At 52.5% G+C, this 23,096-nt stretch overlaps 1 protein-coding gene across 4 annotated transcripts; it reads right to left on the bottom strand.

Moving 5' to 3' along the window:
* Positions 1 to 581: 581 nt before the first annotated feature.
* Positions 582 to 20,207, bottom strand: LOC114071741 (ephrin type-B receptor 2). 4 transcript variants are annotated; one of them, XM_027909600.1, is made up of 11 exons: positions 20,088 to 20,207; positions 14,463 to 14,625; positions 13,812 to 13,920; positions 13,630 to 13,694; positions 11,380 to 11,502; positions 10,765 to 11,012; positions 9,940 to 10,155; positions 7,687 to 7,836; positions 5,164 to 5,357; positions 3,758 to 3,913; positions 582 to 1,346 (listed from the first exon to the last, which is right to left on the bottom strand). In XM_027909600.1, the coding sequence occupies exons 1-11, from the start codon at positions 20,190 to 20,192 to the stop codon at positions 1,238 to 1,240; spliced, it is 1,638 nt and encodes a 545-aa protein (XP_027765401.1). In that variant the 5' UTR covers positions 20,193 to 20,207; the 3' UTR covers positions 582 to 1,237. The 4 variants fall into 4 exon arrangements, with proteins under 4 accessions (XP_027765401.1, XP_027765399.1, XP_027765400.1 ...); XM_027909598.1 differs by having other exon boundaries at positions 13,582 to 13,694; XM_027909599.1 differs by having other exon boundaries at positions 13,630 to 13,697.
* Positions 20,208 to 23,096: the final 2,889 nt, after the last annotated feature.

Consider the following 23,096-nt stretch of genomic DNA (forward strand, 5'->3'; position numbering starts at 1 on the left):
GCAATTTTTCCTTCCCCAGGGAAGAGATTTTAAGTTGTTGGATGATGTAATTTCTTTTTCTTTAAAAAAAAAAAACAACCCAAAACAACCAAACCCCAATCGAAAAGATTTCCAACCCCCAAACTCACAAACCGGTGTTAAGGACAATGGACAAATCTCCCAACAATGACAACTGAAAAATAAAGGGTACACGTCAGCATTTGTAATCAAAAACTACTACATACTGTACTTGGGAAGTCCTCTGGGAAAAGATCACTGGCATCTAGAAAGGACACCACTAAAAGTCTTGTGCATGATATGTATGAGACACGATGCCACTGGAGGGTGTGGATGGACAGACCCTTTAGGAAACTGTCACTCACAAAACTGTTCCATGACAAGAGAAAATAAGAGATGTAAAAAGGACTGGTTTGTTGTTTTTTTTTTCTCCCCACCCTCCCCTCCCTCCCACCCCCAAAGGCGTTACAGATTCCTTCTCATTTGGTGGAAACAGCCTCCTCTAAGTCTTGGTTTATTTGTTGTGTGTGGTTATTTTTTTTTTTTTAAGAATAAAAAACCAAAAAAAAACCCCAAAAAAACCCAAAAAAACAAACAACCAAACTCTTGGGCTTTTGAAGAAGTCCATCAGTTTCTGAGATGCACTTGGTTCCACAGCACCAAAGAGCTTCAGCTCTCCCCCCACTCTGATTCGCTCACAGGGGCTTTTGGGGGAGAGGGCTGCACGACATTCCCAGAGCCACAGCCCACGGGAGGAGGGAAGGATGTGCTTCTGTGGCCTTTCTTTGCATTCCTCTTCCTGAAAAAGTCTCATCTCTCCAGAGGTGCCTGGGCCCAGCTGCAGCAGCCTTGTGCAAGAGGAAACACGAAGCTGCTCTTTTCTCTTCCTTTGGAGACTCCCATTGGTCTTGGAGCCCTTTTTGAGAATGCAATTGCTTTATTATTATTTAAAAATATTTCATAGTTTGTCGTTTTGTTTTGTTTTGTGTGTTTTGTTTTTTTTTTTTTCAAAATAATCGTCTTTTTTTTTTTTTTTTCCTTTCTTTTGTTCCCTTTTTCCATTGCTTAAATTCTAGAAGCTCTTCTGTTTTTGAGGACAGGGTGTTCCTTCCTGCTGCCCTGATCCTCAGAGCAGCTGCCTGTCTCTGGTCCATGCAGAACACTCAAGAACTGGAGCTTGGACATTACAGGGGCGGAAGGGGAGCAGGGCCTTGAGGAAGAGGAGGAGGACACACAGCCATCAAACCTCCACAGACTGAATTTGGTTCATCTGTGCCCTCATCACCTGGATACTGTTCAGGATTTTCTTCTGGTGTCCTGCCAGAGTGACCCCAACTCGCAGAATGTCCCTTTGGGAAGAAGGGAAAACAAACGTCAGGAGGTGTTTTCTCACAACAGGACAAGATCACAGATGACATTTCTGATGATCTCCCAACCCAAACCATTCAGTGTCTCTATGATACCATGAGAAGGGAGCTGAAATCTACACAAATGACTTCCATGAATGCAACCAATGGATGCAAACCTGGTGAAACCTCTACTTTTTTACTTTTTTTTCTGGCTTATCCTCCAATCTTTGCATTTTCTACCCACCTGTAGCACCCTCAGAGTCCTGGAATCTCAACAGAGAGTGCGAAACCAAATGTCCCAGGCTCTGCTGAGTCAACTTGCCTTGAATTTTCTACTCTTGTGTCGTTTCGTTTGGATTCTCTTTCATTTTGTGACACATTTTTTTCCATCCCTAGAGACACAGGACCAGGGTGTCCTGCCCCTCATCAGTGTGGATCTCACTCCCCCTGCACAGATGATGGGCTGTTCTCGATGCTTTTCCTTTGATCTGATAAGACCACGAAATGATCAACTTTTGTACTTGTGCTCTGTGTTAAATCAGGGTAATCTAATTTTTGGAATGCTTCTGTTTTTTATGGATATTGGGCATCTGGGAGAAATAAAGGTCAAGGCAAGAGAGTGTGACTCTAAATTGGTCCCATTTGTGGCTCCAGCTGTGTTTGTTCCCCTCTGCATCCTCCCTCCTGGTGGATAAACCTCAGTCATGAATTCTTCAGATCTTCTTCCCATCAGGGGATGGATGGGCACGACCCACACCTGACTCTGGAGGATTTTCAAGTGCCTTTTCTCCTGGAGTGTTAGGAGCAGACTTTTAAGGGGAAGTGTGGCAAAACCCTTGCCTGGTTTCGAGTGGAAGCCAAGGGGCAAAGAAGGGCAACCAGGAGCTCCAAGGAAAGATGGAAAAAATTCTGTAAACCATCCTGGGATTCTTAGCAGATAATCTGGTGGCCCAGGTGCCCCAGCCTGCAGACAGCCAGTAAGAAACCTTTCTAGTGTTGAAACCATGTGGATTTGGGGAAACCAAACCAGTCTTCAGGAAACATTTACCCTTTGCTGGCTGTGAACAAAACAGCAGCTCCACTTCCACGACTGGGTACTTCTGCAAAGACCAGGTGAACATCAGGGGGGTGGTGCCAAGTAGAGTTGCACCACGAATTCCCAAGGAAAAAGGACTTGGACTGTCCTTCTCTCTGTTTTACATCCAGCCAAGCAGGTGATAAATGTGGGAGGGAGGTTTGTCAAACCTGGTGGGACATGAGCTGAGGATGCCCCTGTGATTGTGGTGAAGGCACTTGGAAGACACTGTGAGGGACAGGGTAAGGGACTGGGGAGAAGTGGCATTTAAGGGACACTGAGGATGTCTGTGAAAGAACAGGCTGCACTGGCTGGGCTGTCTGCAGAACTGTTTGCTGTTGGATACTCAGAATAGCACAGCCCAGGCAGAGTTAGGTTGTAGTGTGGGTCTGATGTCTCTCCTTAGTCAAAGTTCTTCTTCTCTACCCTTTCTGTTGGATGAACACAGAAAATATTGGTGCCAAAATCATCCCCAGGGCCTTGGGGTTGTACCACAGACGTGCTGAAACAGTCAGAACTGCCATGGGATTTTCCCAGCAGCAAATAAGAACAAAAAGCCAGAAAAGGTCCCACTGGCTGTTTGTGTGAACAGATTCTGACTCACTGGTAGATTTAAAATCTGGATGAAGGCATCAACTCCAAAATCATTCCTGGTCACCAGGCTAAAGGACATCACAGCACTTGTAGATGGCTTTGATGCTTGGCCCTTTCTAAGGGTTTCTACAGCAAAGTGCAACCAGCCACAGAGGCATCAGAGCCCCAAACCCACCACAAATGGATTTCAGCTGCTTTCTCCAAAGAGATTGCACGGAATTGGACACTGCAGGATGTTTCTATCTAGGGGATCCTGTTTGCCAGGAAGACTGGACTGGATGACCTCCAGTGGTCCCTTCCAACCTTTACCACTCTGTGATTCCATCATCTGGAACTTCCAGACACCTTTCTCAGGCAGAACTTCGTTGTCTCCATCCCTGATACACCACCCACCCAAGAGGACTGCAGGGTCTAAATGTGCTCTTGAGTGGCTGGAGAACTGTCTGATGCCACCTGAACTCTCCATTTGTTCCATGTTGGGGTTCTGGAGACCTTGGGGGGGTGTTTATTCTCACAGTGGGGACGTGGATGGTGTGGAGATGAACTCTGCAAGCGCAGAGAGACAGAGAACTCAAAGTCTGGAGACCACACAGAGCCTCCAGAAACTGAACAGACCAAAAGTGGTTCCACAAAGCAACAAATCCTATACAAATAAAACCACAAAATGTGAAAATAAAGCTAATTCAGTAACAAGCAACTGCTGTTAAACTCCTGAGACTTTCCCTGTGTTTTGGGCACTTACTCTACAGTCATCTGAGATACTACATCAAAGGTGGTGAAGCCAGCACTGGCAAAGCTCTCCTTGTACTGGCTCATCTTGATGGCATCCAGCCATTCATCCACAGTGTTGAAGCTGGAATAATCCGGGATTGTGCGGTCCAGGAGGGGGAGGTTCATCCTGGAACACAGAAACGGGAATGAGCAGACAAAGAGCTGCAAACACAACTGTCCCTGCACCCTCCAGCAGCTGCAGGCACCCGGACCAGCATCAACGCTCTGTTCTGCTGAGGGACACCAAAATACACCTGAGGGACCCCAAAAGTCCCCAGGGACTCCAAAATACCTCCAAAACACATCTGGAGGATGCAAAAATACACCTGGGAGAGCTCAAAATACACCTGGGGGATCTCAACCCCACCCCAGCCCCAAGGGACTCTCAGCTGGTTCCATGTGCATGTTCAGGGTGTCAATGGTGTTCTGGGGAAAAAGGGGTTTTGGGGTAAAAATGGGGGGTTTGGGGAAAAAAGTGTTGATTTTTAGGAAGGAAAAGGGTTTTATTAGGAGAAAATGGTGGGGTTTGTGTAAAAAAACCCAGTGGTTTTAGGAAAAGAAATGGGAGGTTTGGGGAAAAAAAATGGTGGGTTTTGGGGAAAAAATTTGAGTGTTCTTTGGGGAAAAAATTTGAGAGTTCTTTGGAAAAACTGGGGAGTTTTGGGAAAAATGGTTTTTTTGGGGGAGGAACTGTGAAACAAATGGGGTGAAAACATGGCTTTTTTGGAAAAATATAGGTTTGGGAGGGATAAATGCTTGATGATCTCAGAGGTCTTTTTCAGCCTCGCTGATTCTGTGATTCTGTGAATGTGAGATTGGACAGCCAGAGCAACCACACTCCCCCAGCACCCTGTGTGCAGAGTCCACTGTCCATCAGCTGCCTGTGCTCACCAGACCCCTCCAAGGAGAGGGACTGGAGTGACCTTGACATCTGCACAGGTTGCCAACCACAGGATTCCCTGTGATTCCAAGCTCTCTGGCCTGGACATCAGATATTTGATTGGATAGGAAGGGATTCTTGGCTGTGAGGGTGGGCAGGCCCTGGCACAGGTTGCCCAGAGAAGCTGTGGCTGCCCCTGGATCCTGGGAGTGTCCAAGGCCAGGTTGGATGGGACATGGAGCAACCTGGGCTGGTGGAAGGTGTCCCTGCCCATAAAAGGAGGGTGGGATGAGATGAGCTTTAAATCCCTTCCAACCCAAACTGCTCTGGGATTCTGTGGTCTTTCAATGCCTACCCTGTAAAGGTTAAAAAACCCAGGCCAAGCTGCCTCTAAAGCAGCTCCCAGAGAGAGGTGCAGTGATGGTGCCCAGCATGACCCAAGGACAGCAGGTGTGCACAGAGGAGCCCCAGGGCAAGGGGAAGGTAGAGACACCCACCCAGAGGAGAGGGGTGCCATGGCTTTCAGGCTGTTCGGATTTCGGATCATTTTGTCCAATGTGTTGACAATCTGCCCAAATTTGGGCCTGTGGTTTCGATCCTTCTGCCAACAGTCCAGCATCAGCTGGTGGAGGGCGTTTGGGCAATCCATGGGCGGTGGCAGCCGATAGTCTTGCTCAATGGCATTTATCACCTGCAGGAGGGGAAAAAGAGGTCAGTGCAGCTGTGATAAAACCTGTTTAATTCACAGTGTCGCCTCTGTTGGATTCTGAAGGTCATGACCAGCCCTGCTGCAGCCTGCACTCACTGGTGCCCTCCAACCCCCTGCACTGAACTCTCAGCCCTCGGCATTTCAGTGAGGAGTGTCCTGGGGGGTGACACCAGCCTTGCTCAGCTGACACCCAGCCTTGCTCAGCTGACACCCAGCCTGGCTGGTCAGTCTGATCTGGTGATAGAGCCCATCCCTGATGGGCTGTGTGACCTCACAGCTCCAGCCACGAGGCAGGGGAGTCAGGGGGATGTGTTTGGACGGGTACCCAGCCCAGCAGCTCCCTGGGAGCAGAACGTCCCCATCCACTGAAGGGTTGTGACCTACAGACAGGCAAGCTGCTCCCTGTGTTTTCCTTCCTCCAGGAGGCTGCCTAGAGAAAATTAAGGATACTGCAGCTGGGAATGGGAAAGAAGCAGGGAAGTGTTGGTGGGGAGGAGGCACTGGAGGTGCTGTGGCAGTAGAAGGCTCCCTCCAAGGGAGGGAAGATGGCAAATCTGTGCCAAACAATCCAGAGCGTGAGGTGGGGGATCTGGCAGGGTTTAAGAAGGACAGTGGCTTCAGGTAGGGAGTGGACTAGAAGGTTCTCCAGGCACTGCTGTGCGTGGCCAAGGTGCTGGGCAGGCTGACCTGAGACCACTGCTGCCAAAATGAGCCAGGTGGGAGGAATCCTCCCTGCCCTTCCCTGCCCTGGTTGGACAGGGCTTGTGAAAGTCTGACCAGAGTCATCTCCTCTACAACTCCCTGACAGGAGGGTGGAGCCAGGTGGGGATTGGTCTCTTCTCACAGGTAAACGAGTGACAGGACAAGAGGAAACAGCCTCAAGTTGTGCCAGGGGAGGTTTAGATTGGTTATTAGGGAAAAATTCTTCACGAAAAAAGTTGTCAAGCATTAGAACAGGGTGTGCAGGGAAGTGGTGGAGTCACCATCCCTGGAAGGGTTCAAAAGGTGTGTGGATGTGGCACTTGGGGACGTGGTTTAGTGGTGAACACTGCAGTGCTGGGTTGATGGTTGCACTCCATGGCCTTAGAGTCTTTCCCAACCTCTGTGATCCCGTGACTGATGTGCTTTGTGCAGCTCTCGGCTCCTGCTCAGGTACTCTCCCAGGATGCTGCAAGTTGACCCCTCTCCCAGCTCTACATCTACCCAAGACAGAGGGGAGGGGAGGCACAGGGGGCACAGGGTTGGGCAGCGGCATCACACAAGGACCAAGTGTTCGTCTCTGGCACGGACCGAGCGCTTTTTGGACGAGCTGCCTGCTGTGCTGCCACCAGACACATCCAGAGGCAGCACAGGCTGCTCTCTCCATCTCCCCTCCCATCAGACACATCCTCTGAGGCGGCACAGGCCGCTGTCTCCATCTCCTCTCCCCCAGCCTCCCCAGGCGCTCACACCCCAGGGTCAGGAGGCTAATCTGCACTGAATGCCCGCCACGCGCCCTCAGCAGGGAGGACCAGCTGGGCTTAAGTGGTGACAGCTTCTGGGCCACCATGTCACCATGTCCTGCGGCAGGAAGAGCGGGAGAAAGGGCTGGGGACGGGAGATGCAGCGGGAGATGCCAAGGGGAGAGGAGCAGGCTCTGCCAGCCCCGGCAGGTGGAGCGGTGCTGCCGCGGCACTGGGGTTGTGGCAGGAGAAACCTTGGAAGGGAGAGGTCCAGGGAGGTGAAATTCTTTGCAGAGAGAGTGATCAGACACTGGAATGGGTTGCCCAGGGAGGGGGTGCAGTCACCGTCCCTGGAGGTGTTTAAGGAGAGACTGGATGTGGCATCAGCACCACGGTCTCGTAGGCAAGGCGGGGTTGGGTCAGAGGTTGGACTTGATGATCTCAGGGGTGTTTTCCAACCTGGTTGATTCTGTGGAGTGCAAGGGAGATGGAAGGCAGGGGGCTACAGGTACAGTGACACCTGGCTTCAGGAAACGCTTGAAGCTGAGGTGACAGTGAAGCCTTAACAGGAAGGGAATTGTCCTTGCTGAGAGGGCAGACCCTTTATCTTCTCAGCATCTGCCCATCACCTGCTCCCCTTAACCCTGTCCTACTGCTGTAGATGCTGAGCAGTCCCCAATCTCTGCCACAGCAGCACAGTGTGACCAGACCAAACCCCAAAATTATCCCCATTACTTCTTCCAACGGTGCCAACCTTGGGCACGTGTCCCTCAACAGAGAAGGCTCTGGACACGCCACAGGCTGTGGCCACACTTTGGCCTTGCAGTGCCCCCAGTTTCAGCATTTCTGCCCCTGGTTTCTGAACTCACATCTTGGTTGGTCATGTCCCAGTAGGGCCGCTCTCCGTAGGACATCACCTCCCACATGACGATCCCGTAGCTCCACACGTCGCTGGCTGAGGTGAATTTGCGGTACTGAATGGCCTCAGGGGCTGTCCATCGGATGGGGATCTTCCCACCCTGCAGGGAGAGAACAGAGGATGGGAACAGAAGGAGCAAGAGCAAACTGAAAACATGAGGGTCCATAATGTTTGCCTGTAATGTTCTGGTAAAACCCAGAAGGAAGGGACCACAGGGCTACCCCTCGTGCTGCTTCAGGATGGATGTGGATTGTCTAGTCAAGCTGGGAAGCCTTCAGTGATGATGATTTTCCCCATTTGGTGACCTGTCCCACCACTCTCCTGAGAATGCAGCTTTCCCTGTGATTCACCTTGAACCTCACAAGCCACATTTTTGCCTATTACTCCTTATTATATCATCTGATGCCACTGCAAGGAGTTTGTCTCTGTCTTCTCCCTCCAGGTCCCTTAGAGACGTTCCCTCAGCCTCCTCTCCATCACATTAAACAAGACCAGCTCCTTCCACCTGCCTCCTGCTACAGTTTTCCTCGGCATGGAGAAATGCCCACGGTGCTAGTAGTGACTTTGGTAGAAAAATTAAGGTCTAGGAATACAGGAAAATCCAAACTGATCTCCCTGCATCCTTTCGCAGTCATCTCTCTACCTCCAGAGCAGGATATATGGAATTGGAACACCTTCTTCTTCAGCCTTCGACAGCTGTTGACTCCTTGAAGTCAATGGTACATAATTTTTGATGTCCCCTCCATCAAGCAGACTCCTGACAGAGCTCACGGCAAGCAGTGGGTTTAAAAAAAAATATAAAAGAGAGGTCCTAAAGTAGAAATTACCGACTTTGGAGGTTCTTTGTGGAGAAATTCACTTCTGTGAGACCTCCCATGTCTGTGGTGATCTGACCCAGGGCCTCAGCCATGAACTTCCCATGCCACAGCCTGTGGCTGTTGCCCACCCATGGGTACCAGGTCCCTGGGATGGTGACAATAAAACACACTTGTGCATCCCAGGACAGGGCATTTTGCAGAGGATCCTCCTAGTTCTCTGATGCAGCAGGTGCACATATTCTGTCCCTACAGATAATCTACATCCTGCCATAGTGCCCACAGTCCGAGGAGAATAAATTAGGGCTGACAAATTTATTATTAGAGAGAGAAAAGCTACAGGCACAATAACAGGGAGGGAGAACAGCAGTAAAGACCATGTATTTACTTAACAAAGGGAAAGTTAATTGGCTGTGAGGAACATGTTGTGAAAAATAAATGTTATTAAGTGCTTCTAAGGCTGTGTAAGACGGAAGAGTTGATGTTTGAAGCTACACAAGTTCAGATGAAAATAATCCCCCACACTTTTGCTGTTTGTTTGGTATTCAGCTGCTGATATAATTCACTAAGAGCTATTCCAGGTAGCTTCAAAAGACCCAGGAGGGATGATTTCCTACAGCAACACCAACACTTATTTCCAGGAATTCTTGTCTTAGGCATTGATCCTGTTGCACTGTTCCAGAGCCATGCTGTGTGATATTTATGAGAAGTCCTGGCTACAACCTCACTAAGCAACAAGTCTTCAAACAATCCTTTGGTCCCAGTGAACATTCTGTAGCCTGAGACAGGCCATGAGTCCTTGGTGGCACTTGTGTCACTGGCGCTGTGGGTGTTCCTGGGAAGTAATTACATGTCCATGAAGCCATTTCTAGGAATGTTTCTGTCTAATTCATACAGATTCTCTGGAGAATCAGTATCTAACACTGCTGGGATCAATGCCCAGCATGCACCCACACTTCAGGCTGTCGTTCCTGGGGCTGAGCCTGTGACACGACACGGGGAAGGATGACAGATTCCTGAGCAGCAGGATGATGGATTCCTGGACAGTAGGGCAGCACAACTGGACAGCGATGATTAAAAAACCCAGACTTGCTGCCCTGGCAACAAATCTGTCAGGCCAGTGTTTAAAGGACCCCACCTGGATCCCACTGAGCGGGTACAGTGCATGATACCAACTAAGGGCTTTATCAGGGATATGTATGTTTGGAAGAAGGTTCAACTATCCCTAGGAACGACAGGACCTTGCAGGAGGGAATCTTCCTCCATTTATTTCCTTGTTCTTACCCGTCTGGGACCTTATTTCTCCTGAAAAAGCCACCTCCCTCTTTCCCCTCTCCAACCCCTTCCTTCCCCACCCACCATCCCTCCCTCCGGAGGAGCAGCGTTACCAGGGCGCTGGTGTAGGTGGGATCAGAGGTGTCGTCCTCCAGGAAGCGGGAGAGGCCGAAGTCGGACACTTTGCAGACCAGGTTGCTGTTGACCAGGATGTTTCGGGCCGCCAGGTCCCGGTGCACGTAGTTCATGTCCGCCAGGTACTTCATGCCCGCGGCGATGCCCCTCAGCATCCCCACCAGCTGGATCACCGTGAACTGCCCGTCGTTTTGCTTGGGGAACAAGAGAGGGCGGGGGGGACACACCACGTGAAAATTCACAGCCTGGCACGGTCAGGCAAACAGCCAGAGGTGTCTTTCTACATCATGGCTCTTGCCACGAGTAGGTACATTCCCCTCAGAGGGGAGTGGAGAGCTCACAGGCACTGGGAGTCACCCCCCCCTCACCCCCAGGGCATCGCCATGGTGGCTGCTGCCACCCAAAGGTGCACCCACTTTGCACTGGAGGGCTCAGAAGGGACCATCTATTCCTGTTATCTCCCTTCAACAATTATCCCCTTCAAGCTCAGAAGCAGCAATACTTGGGACAGAGCAGCTGGAGGTCCTGCTGTGTTAAAGCTCCGTCCATCTGTGCCAGTTTGCACAGGCACCTGTGGGCGTGCAGGAGGGCACAGCCTCTCCCTAGGATAAGACATGCCACAGGTGACCTCCTGGAGGTGGTGCCACCTCCACCTCTGCTCCCAGACCACAGACCTCTGGACTGGGCAGCAGGTGCTCCAGGGGGTGCTGGGCAGGGAAGGGCACTGGGAATGGCACCTTCCCCCCTGGTCCTCCTCTGTCCCAGCACAGCCTCTGGAGCTGCCCACTCCCAGGATCCCATACCCGCAGGAAGGAGTCCAGGGAGCCGTTCTCCATGAACTCAGTGATGATCATGACTGGAGAGCTCTTGGTCACCACCCCTTCCAGGTGGATGACGTTGGGGTGGTCAAACTGGCCCATGATGCTGGCCTCGCTCAGGAAGTCCCGTCTCTGCTTCTCCGTGTAACCAGACTTGAGGGTCTTGATGGCCACAAAGATCTCCCTCTTGCCAGGAAGCTTGAGGTGCCCACTGCACACCTCGCCAAACTCCCCTGTGGATGGATAAGTAGGGCTTGTCAGCTTCCCACAGGCTCCCCTGCCTGCCCTGCACATCCCTGAGCTGCCACCCACCACCTGATCTCTGCTTCCTCCCTCCTCCACACCAAAGACCCCCCCTTCAGGTGGACTCATCACTGTGAGGAGCGTTGGATGTGGGATTATTTGCACGTGGGAACTGAGTGTTCATGTTTCTCCACGAACGCTGGACCCTGCTGCTCCTTCTAGTCCAGGCTGGGGCTAAGTAAGACCTTAGTGACACCAGTCTTCCCAGTACAGGTAAGGCTAAAGCCTCACCTGATCCTGGGAGCAGGAAGGAGCCTGTGGTGCTGAGGGGGAGCCAGCCATTCCCAGGTCACCTACCTGCCCCGATCACCTGCTCGATTTTGACACAAGAGATATCGATTTCTTTCGCAAACTCCCTGACAGCCTCATTGGGATCTTCGTAGGTGAACGGATCGATATAGATCTTCATCCCTGGAGTCACTGCACAGAGGTGAGGAGACAGTCAGAAAGGTGGATGCAACCAGAACAACAGGCTGCTGGCGTCAAGGAAAAGAGAAACCTGCTTGTGTGAGGGTCTTTCTGCCTCAGCGAGTTGCACAATCAAGGGCACAAAGCAGAAACAGAGAAACAGTCTGAGAAGGAACATGCAGAGCCATGTTTCACAGGACTATTAAAGCTGGGTTTAATGACTATCAGTCCACAAGTCATTGTTGGTGTAGTTGGGGGGGGATTTGTTGTGAGCTCAGAGTGCAAACTGCAGAGTCTGTGACCTTTCCAGGGGTAGTGCAAGCAGGATGGACAGTCCAGTCTGTTCTCCTGACAGGTAACCCAAGGCTGGGTTTCCCCTTGGGAAGCCCGAAAATGGCCCAGACAAGCTGTGGAGGACACAAGGGAAATTGCAAGCACCAAGTTCCTCCTGCTGGGCAGAGCAGAGGATGCAGTGGGTCCTGGGAAAGGCAAAGGCCATGGGACCTGGTGAGGCTGGACTGTTGCTGCCACATCCCACACTACCTGTGGGACAACTCTTACCTGTGGGTCTCCTCTTTCTATACCCATTTTCTGGCCTCTAGCTCACTCCAAAATGGGGGTTACACGGAGGGAAGAGGTCACAGCTCACGAAACAAGAAGCCCAACACGGCACCAGAGCATGACTCCCAACTCCGGGACGCTGGCTGGATTCAGGGGGGTTCTGCAATGCTCACAGGCTACCCAGGCTTTGGCAATTTGCTGTAGTCTCCCCACAGCAATCACTGCTGGGGAGTGAGCAGGGACTGAGCCCTGGATGGGTGTGCTGAGTGTGGAAGTGGTTAAAAGGCACCTCAGGCCCTTTATCAGCTCACGTGCATCCCACGGCACCAAGTGGTGCAGGCACAGCCATTAATGCCACCTCAGCCTGGAGCTGTCCTGTCCCACACCAGGCCCAGGAGAAGGTGTGAGTGTGTGTTTGCAGCCTGGACTGACAGACCACTGAGAGCTGCATTTTCATAATCTCTCCTGAAAAGTGTCATTTCTCCCTCGGTAAGGGATAGCGAGGCAGCCAGAACAGGCTGCTGGGCCACAGGGCTGCAGCTCAGAGCTCTGCCTTTTAGGAGGTGTTTTCCCAGATAAATGAGAAACAACAGTGAGTCCTGAGCAGAAACACTACTGGTGTTCTCCATGCTCTGAGCAAGGTCTGGATTTGTAGAGGAAAAGATATTAAAAGGGCAGAAGGGCTGAAGCTCCGAGTAGAACACAAGGAAAATAACAACTGACACTGGAATAAAGCAAGATTAGAGCCACATGTCTCTGGTGAGGGAGGAGAAAGGGATCGCAGGGACATGCAGGCAGTGGTTAATCACAGAATGGAACGGCTTGGGTTGGAAGGGATCTTGAATGACCTCATGTGGTTCCACCCCTGCCATAGGCAGGGACACCTTTCACTATCCCAGGTTTCTCTGAGCCTCGTCCAACCTGGCCTTGGATGCTTCCAGGGCTGGGGGAAGGAGGATGCACTGGGGTGAGGCAGAGGGTGTGCACTGAGGCTGGGAGCAGGAATGCTGGACTGAGGGAGTGCCTTGCACTTGGATGTTGGAAGAGGGAGGCTGCAAGAGAGGGCATGTTAGGTATTGTATTATATACCTATCCATAGATATATCTCCTATCTACTGGGAATCTGGGAGCACTGGCATGGGCTCTGGCAAAGGTGTGTGGGCTCCTGCAGAAGGACAGCACTCAGCAGGAGGGGGACAGGCCAGGGGAGAAGGGGTCTCACTGCTGCCCAGCAGATGAGCAAAGCTGAGGAGTCAGAGGAGCAAGACATGGTGTGGTAGCAGAAGCTGCAGCATAGAAGAGCGTGGTGAGGCTTCAGGGGGGTGTGCTGGATGCCACAGGGGGTGTGCTGGATGTCACAGGGCTTTGCAGAGCCATGCCCAGGGGGTGGCTCCTACCAGCACACACAGGGCTGGGGAGCAGGGCAGGGATCAGGGGAGATGCTCCTGCCCACACATGCACACACCAGGAGGCCCCTGAGCCCCTCCCCACCCCTCCCCAAACGAGGAATGAGTGAACAGGAACACAAACCGAAGAGCGAGCGGCCCCCCAGGGCGGGCGGGGACCCTCGGTACGTACTGTGGCCACTGGTATAGTGCTGCAGCTTGTCGGTGTACTCGGAGTCCGCCCGCTCAAAGCCCCTTCTTCTGGAAAGGAAGGGGAGACCTGAGCACAGCATGGGCCCTTCCCAGCCCCAACCCCTGCCACCCTGTCCCCAGGAACCACGCCCTGGCCGGCCCTGGCGTGCTCAGGTGGCCTACCTGTTGCACACGATGCCGATGACGACCACGGCGATGAGGAACACCAGACCCGCCGCCGAGGAGCCGATGATGAGCGGCAGCTTCTCCTGGACGCTGGTCTGGTATTCGGCTGGTGCACAAAGAGAGGGAGCGGGTTAATGTGTCATCACTCACAAGTTCACGAGAAGCCAGAGCGAGGCCCACACTTGCAGGGATGTTGCTTGCTTTGGTCCGGGACAGGTGGTGCTGTCCCAGGCCTGGGATGTGCCCCAGTAGGCAGGTTGGATGGAGCTATCCCTTTGGAGAGGGTTTAGTCCCATGGATACGTGCTGTGCCTTGTCCTTGGCCTCGGGGGCTGGAAAACTGGCTTGGCCTGTTTTATTTAGCAGCACAAATTTAGAAAACTAAGAGCTGGCTCTGCGTTTGTCATCACCAGCTGTGCACGTAGAACACATGAAGTTTGCTTCCTCCAACTCCAGCTGAGCAGGGGCATCCCCATGGCAGGAAAGCTGGGCAGAAATTAGACCAACTATGGGATTATCTGCATGGACCACCGTGGCCAAGCCTCTCTCTCAAGGTCTTGAACAAACAAGGGGATCAGCATTGCTGTCAGTGTCATCTCTGTGGCTTTCTGGACCCCATGTCACCTTTCCCCAGAGGTGACAAACTCACCTTCAGTCATGGTCTGGAAGTACATCTTCCCACTGTAGCGCCCGTACCCAGCCACGGTCCGTGCCCGCACCTGGAACACGTAGATGGTGCCAGCTTTGAGGTTCTGCACCGCCACGGTGTTGGTGGGGCTTTTCACCGTGGTCGAGTTCAGCTCGCTCAGATCCTGCCAAGAAAATAGGAATCTGCCCTCAGAAAAACCAGTTCAGAGTCGGGTGCTGCGTTTCTGAGAGGAGGGAGGGCAGGAGACCAGGGTGGTGTGGGTGGAGGGGCCACCCTGGGGAGAACAAACAGGTCCTTCCTCCTGGCAGTGAGGCACAGAAGCAGGGATGTGAGTATGGACATCCCAGGGCTATCCAGCACCTCTCAGGAAAGGCTCTAAAGGAGGTTTCTAGCTGGAAAACTTGAGTTGCTGCTGCAAGCCTCGAGCTCAATGGGGAGGGGAACTGCTCTCCTGTTCTGTGCACACCTTCTCTTAGCACTGTCCTCCTTCCTCACCCCCTCCTCCTGTGCCTGATCCAGCCTCAGCATCCTCTCTATTTGCTCTTCACCATCTCCCTTTGTCTGTGCTGGTGGCAAAGCCCACCTGAACACCGGGTTTTGGACCCTGGGAGAAGTATTTGGAGTGCTACCACCCAGGGCCTGCTTCTCCAGGGGCCATGGCCAAGTTACCAATGCTGGGGAACCCCAAGAGCACATTTAAAAGTGATAATAAGACTATTTCCACACTTTTGTCCTGCCCCCTGTCTGCTTGTTCTTCCAGCTGAGGACTGGAGCAGTCACATCATAATGATACAGATGGCATTGCACTTCTGTCAGTGATGGATCCATCAGGAATTATGCCCTTAGCTGAGGATCCAGAAGCACTGGTGGACAGGCATGATCTTCTTGTACAAGAGAACAGGCAGGGACATGGAGAAACTGGACAGCAGAGGAGGATGGGACCACATTCAGAGAGTCTTGAAGGTGGTCAAGAAGCCTGGCAGGCACGAAATCCCAAAAGTCAGAGCAAAGCAGCAACCTCTGCAAAGAGCACAATGCTTCTGGAAAACACAGAGATCTTAGGAAAGCCAAGCTGTGGGCAAGAGCCCTGAGAAAAGGAGGTGCAGGCACTGATTTTTTAACCCCAGTGTCTGTGGTGATGTCGAAGGTTCTCACCCTTCCTGGGCAGCACCTCAGATCTGGCAGGTCAGGCTGCCTTGGCAGGATCACTGGTAAAACAGAGCAGCAGCTGACAGCTCAGAATCCGAGCTGGCAAGTTTACAGACGAGTCCCCCGAGATCTGGGAACTTCAAGTCACTGCAAAGGGCTCAGCAAGCCCCAGGACCCCCCACCCTCACCAGGGTGTTTGGGAGTCAGACTAATGCCAAAGAAAAGCTCAAGGACAAATACACACAGACCAAGGGAAGAGGAGCACACAGCAAACCCATGGCCTTGCTTGTCTGATCAGTCCTCAGCACTCCCTTGGACCTTTCCCAGGCGGGCCAGGAGAGAAATAGGTCAGGAAATGTTTACAGTTTCAGAGCTCAAGGGCTTGGATGAATCCTCCCAGGCCCTTGGATGGCACTAACGACACAGGAGTTTAAAAATCATTTTATCCAACTCTTTTGGAGAACCTCATCCCTGCTCCTGGAGGACTTTAAATTGAATGCAAAGGGGCAGCCTACAAGCTGGTTGATAGCCTGGGAGATTGATGTGTGCCTGTCTGAGGAAAGGGTGCTCGTGACTGGGCTCTCCTTTAATCCCAGACCACAAGGAAAAAGCATTTACACCTCTCCACCCTCCCTTATCAAACCTTTTCTTTCTCCTTGGCATCACCTCTCCAGAACCTCAAACACATTCGCCTCAAACACTTCTTTCATCCCCTCTGGGCTTCTCCAGCAGGTCCAGGGCAACCCAGATGGTTCAAAATCCAAGTCCAAACTGTTTTATTGCAGAGGTTTGTGGTGTTTGTGTTTTTTTTTTCCCTGCTGATTTTGGTTTGTGTTTGTAATTCCTAATTCAAAATAACACACTTATTTCTTCTTAGGTTTGTTTTTGAGTCCTCATCTGGTTCCCTTTCCCACGAGTCAAACTGAAGCTGAAACCAAAGTCTGCCCAACAGAGGAAGAGCTTCTTGAAATCCTTTCAAGCAGGCTGTGAAACACCAAAAGGACTTGCAAAAACTGCTTCTAAAATGTCACATTTTTAAAATAAATAAATAAATCTAAAAAAAAAAAAAAGGCAAGGAAAAATGTCAACTGGCTTAATTTGGCGGAGAGCTCCTGTGTGCCCGAACAGCCCTATCTGCCACGACCAGACCATCACACACAGCTCAACTTCAGCCCCCATGGGATGGGGGAATGCTGAGGTGTGGGGAGAGGGTCCTGCCAGCCACTCTGCAGGTGGATCCATGGGGTCTGCAGAGCCTTCTCGTGGGCCTTCACAGCTCCAGCTGGCACAGGTCACCTCTCCCAGCCAGCCCAGGAGACATCAAAGGGCTCCTTCGCCTCCTAAACTATTACCCTGGTGACCAAACTGGGCTGAATGTCTTCAAACAATTACAAAATGGAGCATAATCAAGCCCAATCATTTTGCATAACGAGGAGAGCTAATTACCCTTCGCAGTGCTTGACACCACAGCGGCTCTCCAGTTCCCACACTCCAGGATGACTTTGGCAACTTTCTGGCCAAAAAACTGCTCCGTCCTTTCTACGTGAAGGCAACACACACACTTCTTTTAATAAGACAAATGTTGGCAGGTGCATCTTGGAAGTGGAAAAAAACCACATTAAAAAAAAAAACACGGAGAGCAGCCATGTCAGGCGGGGTTTGCACAACAACCTGCACCGATTCGCTCCAGCTCCACGGGAAAGCAACTCATAATGTTGCCTTTGTGCAGGCACCTTTAATAGCACCTAAGAATAGCAATGTTATAAATAATCTGTGAAAGGGAAACAAAAATACGCCTTTGTTTCAGGTATTGTGAGTGGCTCTTCTCTGTCAACGCTAAAATAACTTCTTCTTTTTTTTTTTTTTTTAAATTTAATTTATGTCTTTATATAGAAGAGAATCAGCTGAAAATGGACAGCCAAGGTGCTTTTTATACAAAATGCGTGTTATGCTATTCGTCATTTGAGCTGTTTTCATGAAAATAAAACATAATTTTCAGCTGGGGGAAAAAAAAAATTTCACCAGAAACAACTTAACCAGCTCCAGAGATGTTTGCTGAGCATTCAGAAGCACGAGGGACAGTTTGCAGTGAAATATTTGGAAGGAAACCACCTCTGCAGAGGCTGGCAATGGAGTGAGAACACACCTGGGGTGTATCACACACCCCATCCAACTGCAGGGCTGATGGGAAGCAAGGGAAGAGCAGAGCAGAGCCAAAGCCCTGCATTTTGGGAGTGTTCCCAGGCATCCAGTAAATGGCTTCTGACTGCAAAACTCAGCCCTGCAGTGGCTGGACTAACCTGGCATTCAGGGACTAACCTGCGGTCCAGGGATTAACCCCTGGCCCAGCAGCCTGAGCAGGACAGAGTGTCCTGTTGTACACACACACATCCCTTGGCTGGGGAGGAGCCACAGCCCTGCTGTTCTCCAACCAAAGAAACAGGGAAAAAAAAAAGGTACCACAAGGCTCAGACAATTCTGCCCCTCTGCTCTGTTCAGGTGAGACCCCCCTGCAGAGCTGCCCCCTCTCCTCTTGGGGGCCAAGCACAGGAAGGACGTGGAGCTGCTGGGGAGAGTCCAGAGGAGGCCACGGAGATGCTCCCAGGGCTGCAGCCCCTCTGCTCTGGAGCCAGGCTGGGAGAGCTGGGGGGGTTCACCTGGAGAAGGGAAACTCCAGGGAGCCCTGAGAGCCCCTGGCAGGGCCTAAAGGGGCTCCAGGAGAGCTGGAGAGGGACTTGTGATGAGGGTCTCGAGTGACAGGACAAGGGGGAAAAAAGGCTTCCCACTGCCAGAGGACAGGTTTAGGTGGGCTATTGGGAAGAAATCCTTCCCTGGGAGGGTGGGCAGGCCCTGGCACAGGTTGCCCAGAGAAGCTGTGGCTGCCCCTGGATCCCTGGAAGTGTCCAAGGCCGGGTTGGATGGTCCTTGGAGCAACCTGGGCTGGTGGAAGGTGTCCCTGCCCATGGCAGGAGGTGGGATGAGATGAGCTTTAAGATTCCTCCAACCCAAACTCATGCTGGGATGATCCCATGACTCTGTGAAATACCAGGACAGAGAGCACCCAGCACGTGGGGCTGCCTGTGTTGTCCTCTGTGCTCTCTCCCTGCTGCCTGAGAGTGGCTTGGGCCACTTGTCCCCATCATCAGGGACAGAGTGTCCTAAGCTCTGACAACACTCACCTTGTGGCTGCCTGCAGAGACTGACCACCAACAGCAGCACAATGTTTTAGACAAAAAAATTCTCTTTATTTACAGCCTCCCCCAGAAAACTGAGGGGAGAGGGATGAAAGAAAGAGGATGAGAGATTAAGAGAAAGTAAGAGGAGGAGAATGAACTCCTTGAGATCTTCAGCCTCTACATTGAGGGTCCCAGGGAAAGAACCCCTTTTGCTTTCCAGATCTGTCTTATCTACTCATCCATCTTGCCACATATTCTGGGATCATTTCCAAGGGTCAAATAAATGGCTGTGATTTATGCAATATAGGTCAGGACCTATTTAACAGCTTACAAAGGAGGCCCCCCCCCTCCCTGTTCTCCCTCTGGCTCTTGGTGATGAGAAAAATAGGTCACAGGCAGGCAGTGGGGGGGATTAATCATTTCTTCCGGCAACTGCTGGGAAAAACATTTTCAGTTCCATTTAATCATAAAGCTCTTTAATTAGTTAGTTTGCAATTTATAATGTATAGTTTATAAGCTCTTGTGTAAGGGGGCAGATTCCTGGAAGGAGAAATCTCCTACTCCCCTGGGTTGCACGGATGGAGCTCACCAGCAGAGCCTGGCAGGTCCAGGGACCAACATTTACGTGGTCTTCAGGGCTCTAAGCAGCCACACAACTCCAGCCCCATGAGATGGACACCCTTGCATTGTCCAGACTGAAATCCCTCTGCTCTCCTGAGTAGGGAGATGCTGGAAAGGGCATGTTCCCCCTGGGAGGAAAGAGCCAGAGCTGCAGGACCCCTTCACACCAACCCCATTGTGCAGTGTGGACCCTCCATGGGAGCACGGACAGGTTCTCCCTGGTACAACACCCAGGTTCAGGATGCCAAACAGATGCCAAGTTCACCTTTGGTGCAAGTGTACCCATGGACAGCATTCCATAAAACCTCCAAGATGGGACACCCAAAAAAATGTGCTCTGGCCCTGGACTGGATATTCCCACCAACACCCACTCTTCCAGTACAGGGAAGAGAAAAATCAGACCCTTGGCTACCCAGCTCTCCCTGCAGTGGGTCCACCTGCCCCAAGCGCTGTGGAGGTGAAGGGAGAAGGGAGAAAAGTTCCTCCTGAAGGACCAGCAGATTTTCCACACTTGGGTCACCGGGACTGGACTCTGGAGGGCTGATGGCCACTGGCCACCCACGTGGCCAAGTGCAGCAAGCTGCTGATCAGCCAACTGCTGGAGCTGGTGTTACACCCTTCAGCAGAGCTCTGCACCCCCCCTCCTCTCCCCAAAAGCCGTGGGTGACCCCTGGAGTACCTTCTCGTAATACTGCAGCTCGTAGTCCAGGATGACTCCGTTGGGCTGGTCAGGCTGGGACCAGGAGAGGGTGATGCTGTCAACGGTGCGGCTCACCTGGTGCATGATGGACACAGCAGAGGGAGCTGGAAAAGAGAACAGGAGAGGGACCTCAGTCAGACACCAGCAGGGGTGGGTTATTGCTGTTTGGAGCTACGGAATTCACTCCCAGTTCAACGGTTGGGAGATCCTGGATTTTGCTGTTTGTAGAGAGCAGTTAAGGGAGGGGAAAAAAACCCGATTCCTTTGGATTTTTAATTAGAAAACACATAGGACAGTGTCTCCAGCAGGAAAAAGAGTGATTCCAAGGCAAAACAAGTCCAGGCCTGGAGCAAGCACAGCATTGTTCCAGCTGGGAAAAGCCCCACAAACCCAGTAACATGCAACCCTTCCTGCTTGCCACGGGGAAATGGGGGGCTTTGCACTTTGCCATTTGCACGGGGAAGCTTCCCAAGGCTCGGGAGGAGCTTCCCAAGTCTCCGGCGGGGCGGGGGAAGCTCCTCCCGCCGGGTGCGGTTGGGTCCGGGAGCCGCACACGCCGATCGCGGGAGGCGCATCCAGCGCATCCAGCACATCCAGCAGCCTGAGCAGGCAACGCAAACCTGACCTGACACGCTGACAATGCAGAGCTGCCCGCCCGGCCCGGCCCCTGCAAACGGCACCCCCCGCTAAGAAGCCACTTGTCCCATGGGCACAAAGGGCCCTGCCCCGGCAGCTGTCGCCGCTGTGGCTTTGACACGGGGCCAGGTGGGAACGAGCGCTGGTGCCACGCCTTGGGAAAGCTGTCGTGGGGAGCTGTGCTGACAGGCCCGTGGGGCAGGGACCACGGCGTGGAGCTGCCACCACCCCTGGGAAACTCCGACCAGCTCTGTGGAGCCGGGGGGGGGGCAGGTGAGCCAGCCCTGGGCTGCCTGTAATCCAGCTGGATCGGGAGGCTTGCAGAGCTCATCGGGGCTGAAGGTGTGTCAGAGGAGGGGTTGGGTTGGGTATCAGGAAAGGGTTCTCCCCTCAGAGGGTGGTCAGGCACTGAACAGGCTCCCCAGGGCAGCAGGCACAGCCCTGAGGCCAAGTTTGGACAACACTTTCAGGGACAGGGGTGGAATTGTAGGGTTGCCCTGTGCAGGGCCAGGAGTTGGACTGGATGATTCTTGGGGGTTTCTCCCAGCTCAGGATAAGCTGTGATTTTCTGGTTCTAGGTACTGACAGCAGAGATGCCACAGTGCTGCAGGATCAGCCACCCACCCTTGCTGGAGGGCTGACACACACACACACACGGGTGCCTGTGCTGCCTCCTCTCCTCTGAATCGAGAGCACCTTGCCCACTCTGTGCCCAGCCTGCCCACAGCACTGCCCACACATCCACATCAGTCCAAGGCTTTTCCAGACCTCACCCAGCGCCAACCCCACCCTGGAGAGTGTGAACTCCAGCCGAGCGTTAGCCCTGGCACGTCTGCCGGTGCAGACTCACCACTCCAGCAGCTCCAGGGCAGAGGGGAAGCCTCAGGGGTGGGAGAGAACTGGAGAGCAGGAGCATGAAAGCCTCCCCATCACTCCTATGCCAGGTCTGGGTAGGAAGGGATGCAGAGAGGTTTGCACTCAGACGGGCTTTTACCAAGTCCAACCCTTTCAATATTTCATGGAAGAACAACTCATTTGACAGCTCTGAGGCACAGCTCAGAGGAGCAGCACACAAATCAATGCCTCTCACCTCTCCCCAGGCTGGCTCCCCTTGGCATCCTGGGCAGCAACAGGAACTGTGCCAGCTGGGATTGCAGCACCAGGACCACGGTGCTTGGACCCAGCGTGGCTCCAGAGTGTTCCTGCACAGCCCTGCAAGGAATTGCCATGGAGCTACTCCTCTCAAATACACCCACAAAAGCCATTTTTCTGATCCACCATCTGCCTCTTCACTGCTGGTTTTCTGGACTCGGAGCACTGCAGGTCCCAGGATGTTCAGTGTCTGCGTGCCAAGGGGCTGGGTGTGGGTAAAGCCATCGCACTGCTGCACTGTTTCCCTTCCCCTGCCTGGATTTCCCCACTCCTGAAGGAATCCTGATGTGGATGAGCTCCAGCAGAGTGTTGCCGAGCTCTAGTTTTGTCCAGAACTTAACTAAAACTGAAGGAGGGCAGAGAACTTCCATCACTGGAAGTGTTCAAGGCCAGGTTGGAGCAACCTGGTCTAGTGGAAGGTGTCCCTGCCCATGGCAAGGGGTGAAAATGAGATGAGCTGAAAGGCCCCTTCCAACTCAAACCATTCCGGGATCCTAACAGATCCTGAGACCAATCCTTCCATCCATTCCTGGTGAGGCCAAGCCCCATTACCCACCAGTCTGAAACCCTCTGTATCACCTCAGCCCTGCCCCTTGCTCCATGGAGAAGGCACTGCCTCCCTCCTGTGCCACTGCTTCAGGACACATCTTGACACACTCCTGGGAATAGTTTCTCATGCTGGTGTTAAGATAAAACACAGGTAACATTCCTGGAGCCTGCCAGCTCTTGCTGGAGCTTGCTGCTTCCCTGTCAACACACATTTCACAGGACATCTGTGATTTTCAAGGCAAACATTTATCTCTCTCTGGAGTCAAGCCCTGGAAGGGAGATGGGACCACGCTCCAGATGCCCTGCAGCTTGGATGGGACTGGAATTAGGGGAGAGCACAGCCTGGGGTCTCTCTGGTGTCTGCTCTGGGAACTGATCCCACACTCGTACGGGCTATCTCAGGACAGGGGCTGCACAGACCTGTCCCACCAGGATGTGGCAACATCCCATGATTTAGGCAGGCTATTTCAGGACAGGGGCCACACAGAGCCAGACATGTCCCACCACTGAAATGGGATGTGGTAACACCTCATGATTTAGACACAGGTTCAGTGGCCCTGCAGCTGGAGAAGCTCCTCAGCTTCAGGTTCCTCCCGGCGGGAGCGAGGTCCCTGGGATGTTCTTCTTCCAGTTCATGCACTGCACACCGAG

The sequence above is a fragment of the Empidonax traillii genome, unplaced genomic scaffold, assembly GCF_003031625.1.
Source record: "Empidonax traillii isolate 1590-97213 ecotype Southwest subspecies unplaced genomic scaffold, ASM303162v1 scaffold2241:size33363, whole genome shotgun sequence".
In the NCBI taxonomy this organism is placed as follows: Eukaryota; Metazoa; Chordata; class Aves; order Passeriformes; family Tyrannidae; genus Empidonax; species Empidonax traillii.

What these genes read in the sequence shown, in the direction of transcription:
- LOC114071741 (XM_027909597.1), bottom strand. Translation starts at nt 20,192, where the DNA reads ATGCACCAGGTGAGCCGCACCGTTGACAGCATCACCCTCTCCTGGTCC. An exon ending in GGGGGGCCGCTCGCTCTTCG is followed by an intron (nt 11,503 to 13,581) that starts GTTTGTGTTCCT and finishes ACCTCTGTGCAG; the next exon opens with TGACTCCAGGGATGAAGATC. An exon ending in CGAGCAGGTGATCGGGGCAG is followed by an intron (nt 11,013 to 11,379) that starts GTAGGTGACCTG and finishes ATCCATCCACAG; the next exon opens with GGGAGTTTGGCGAGGTGTGC.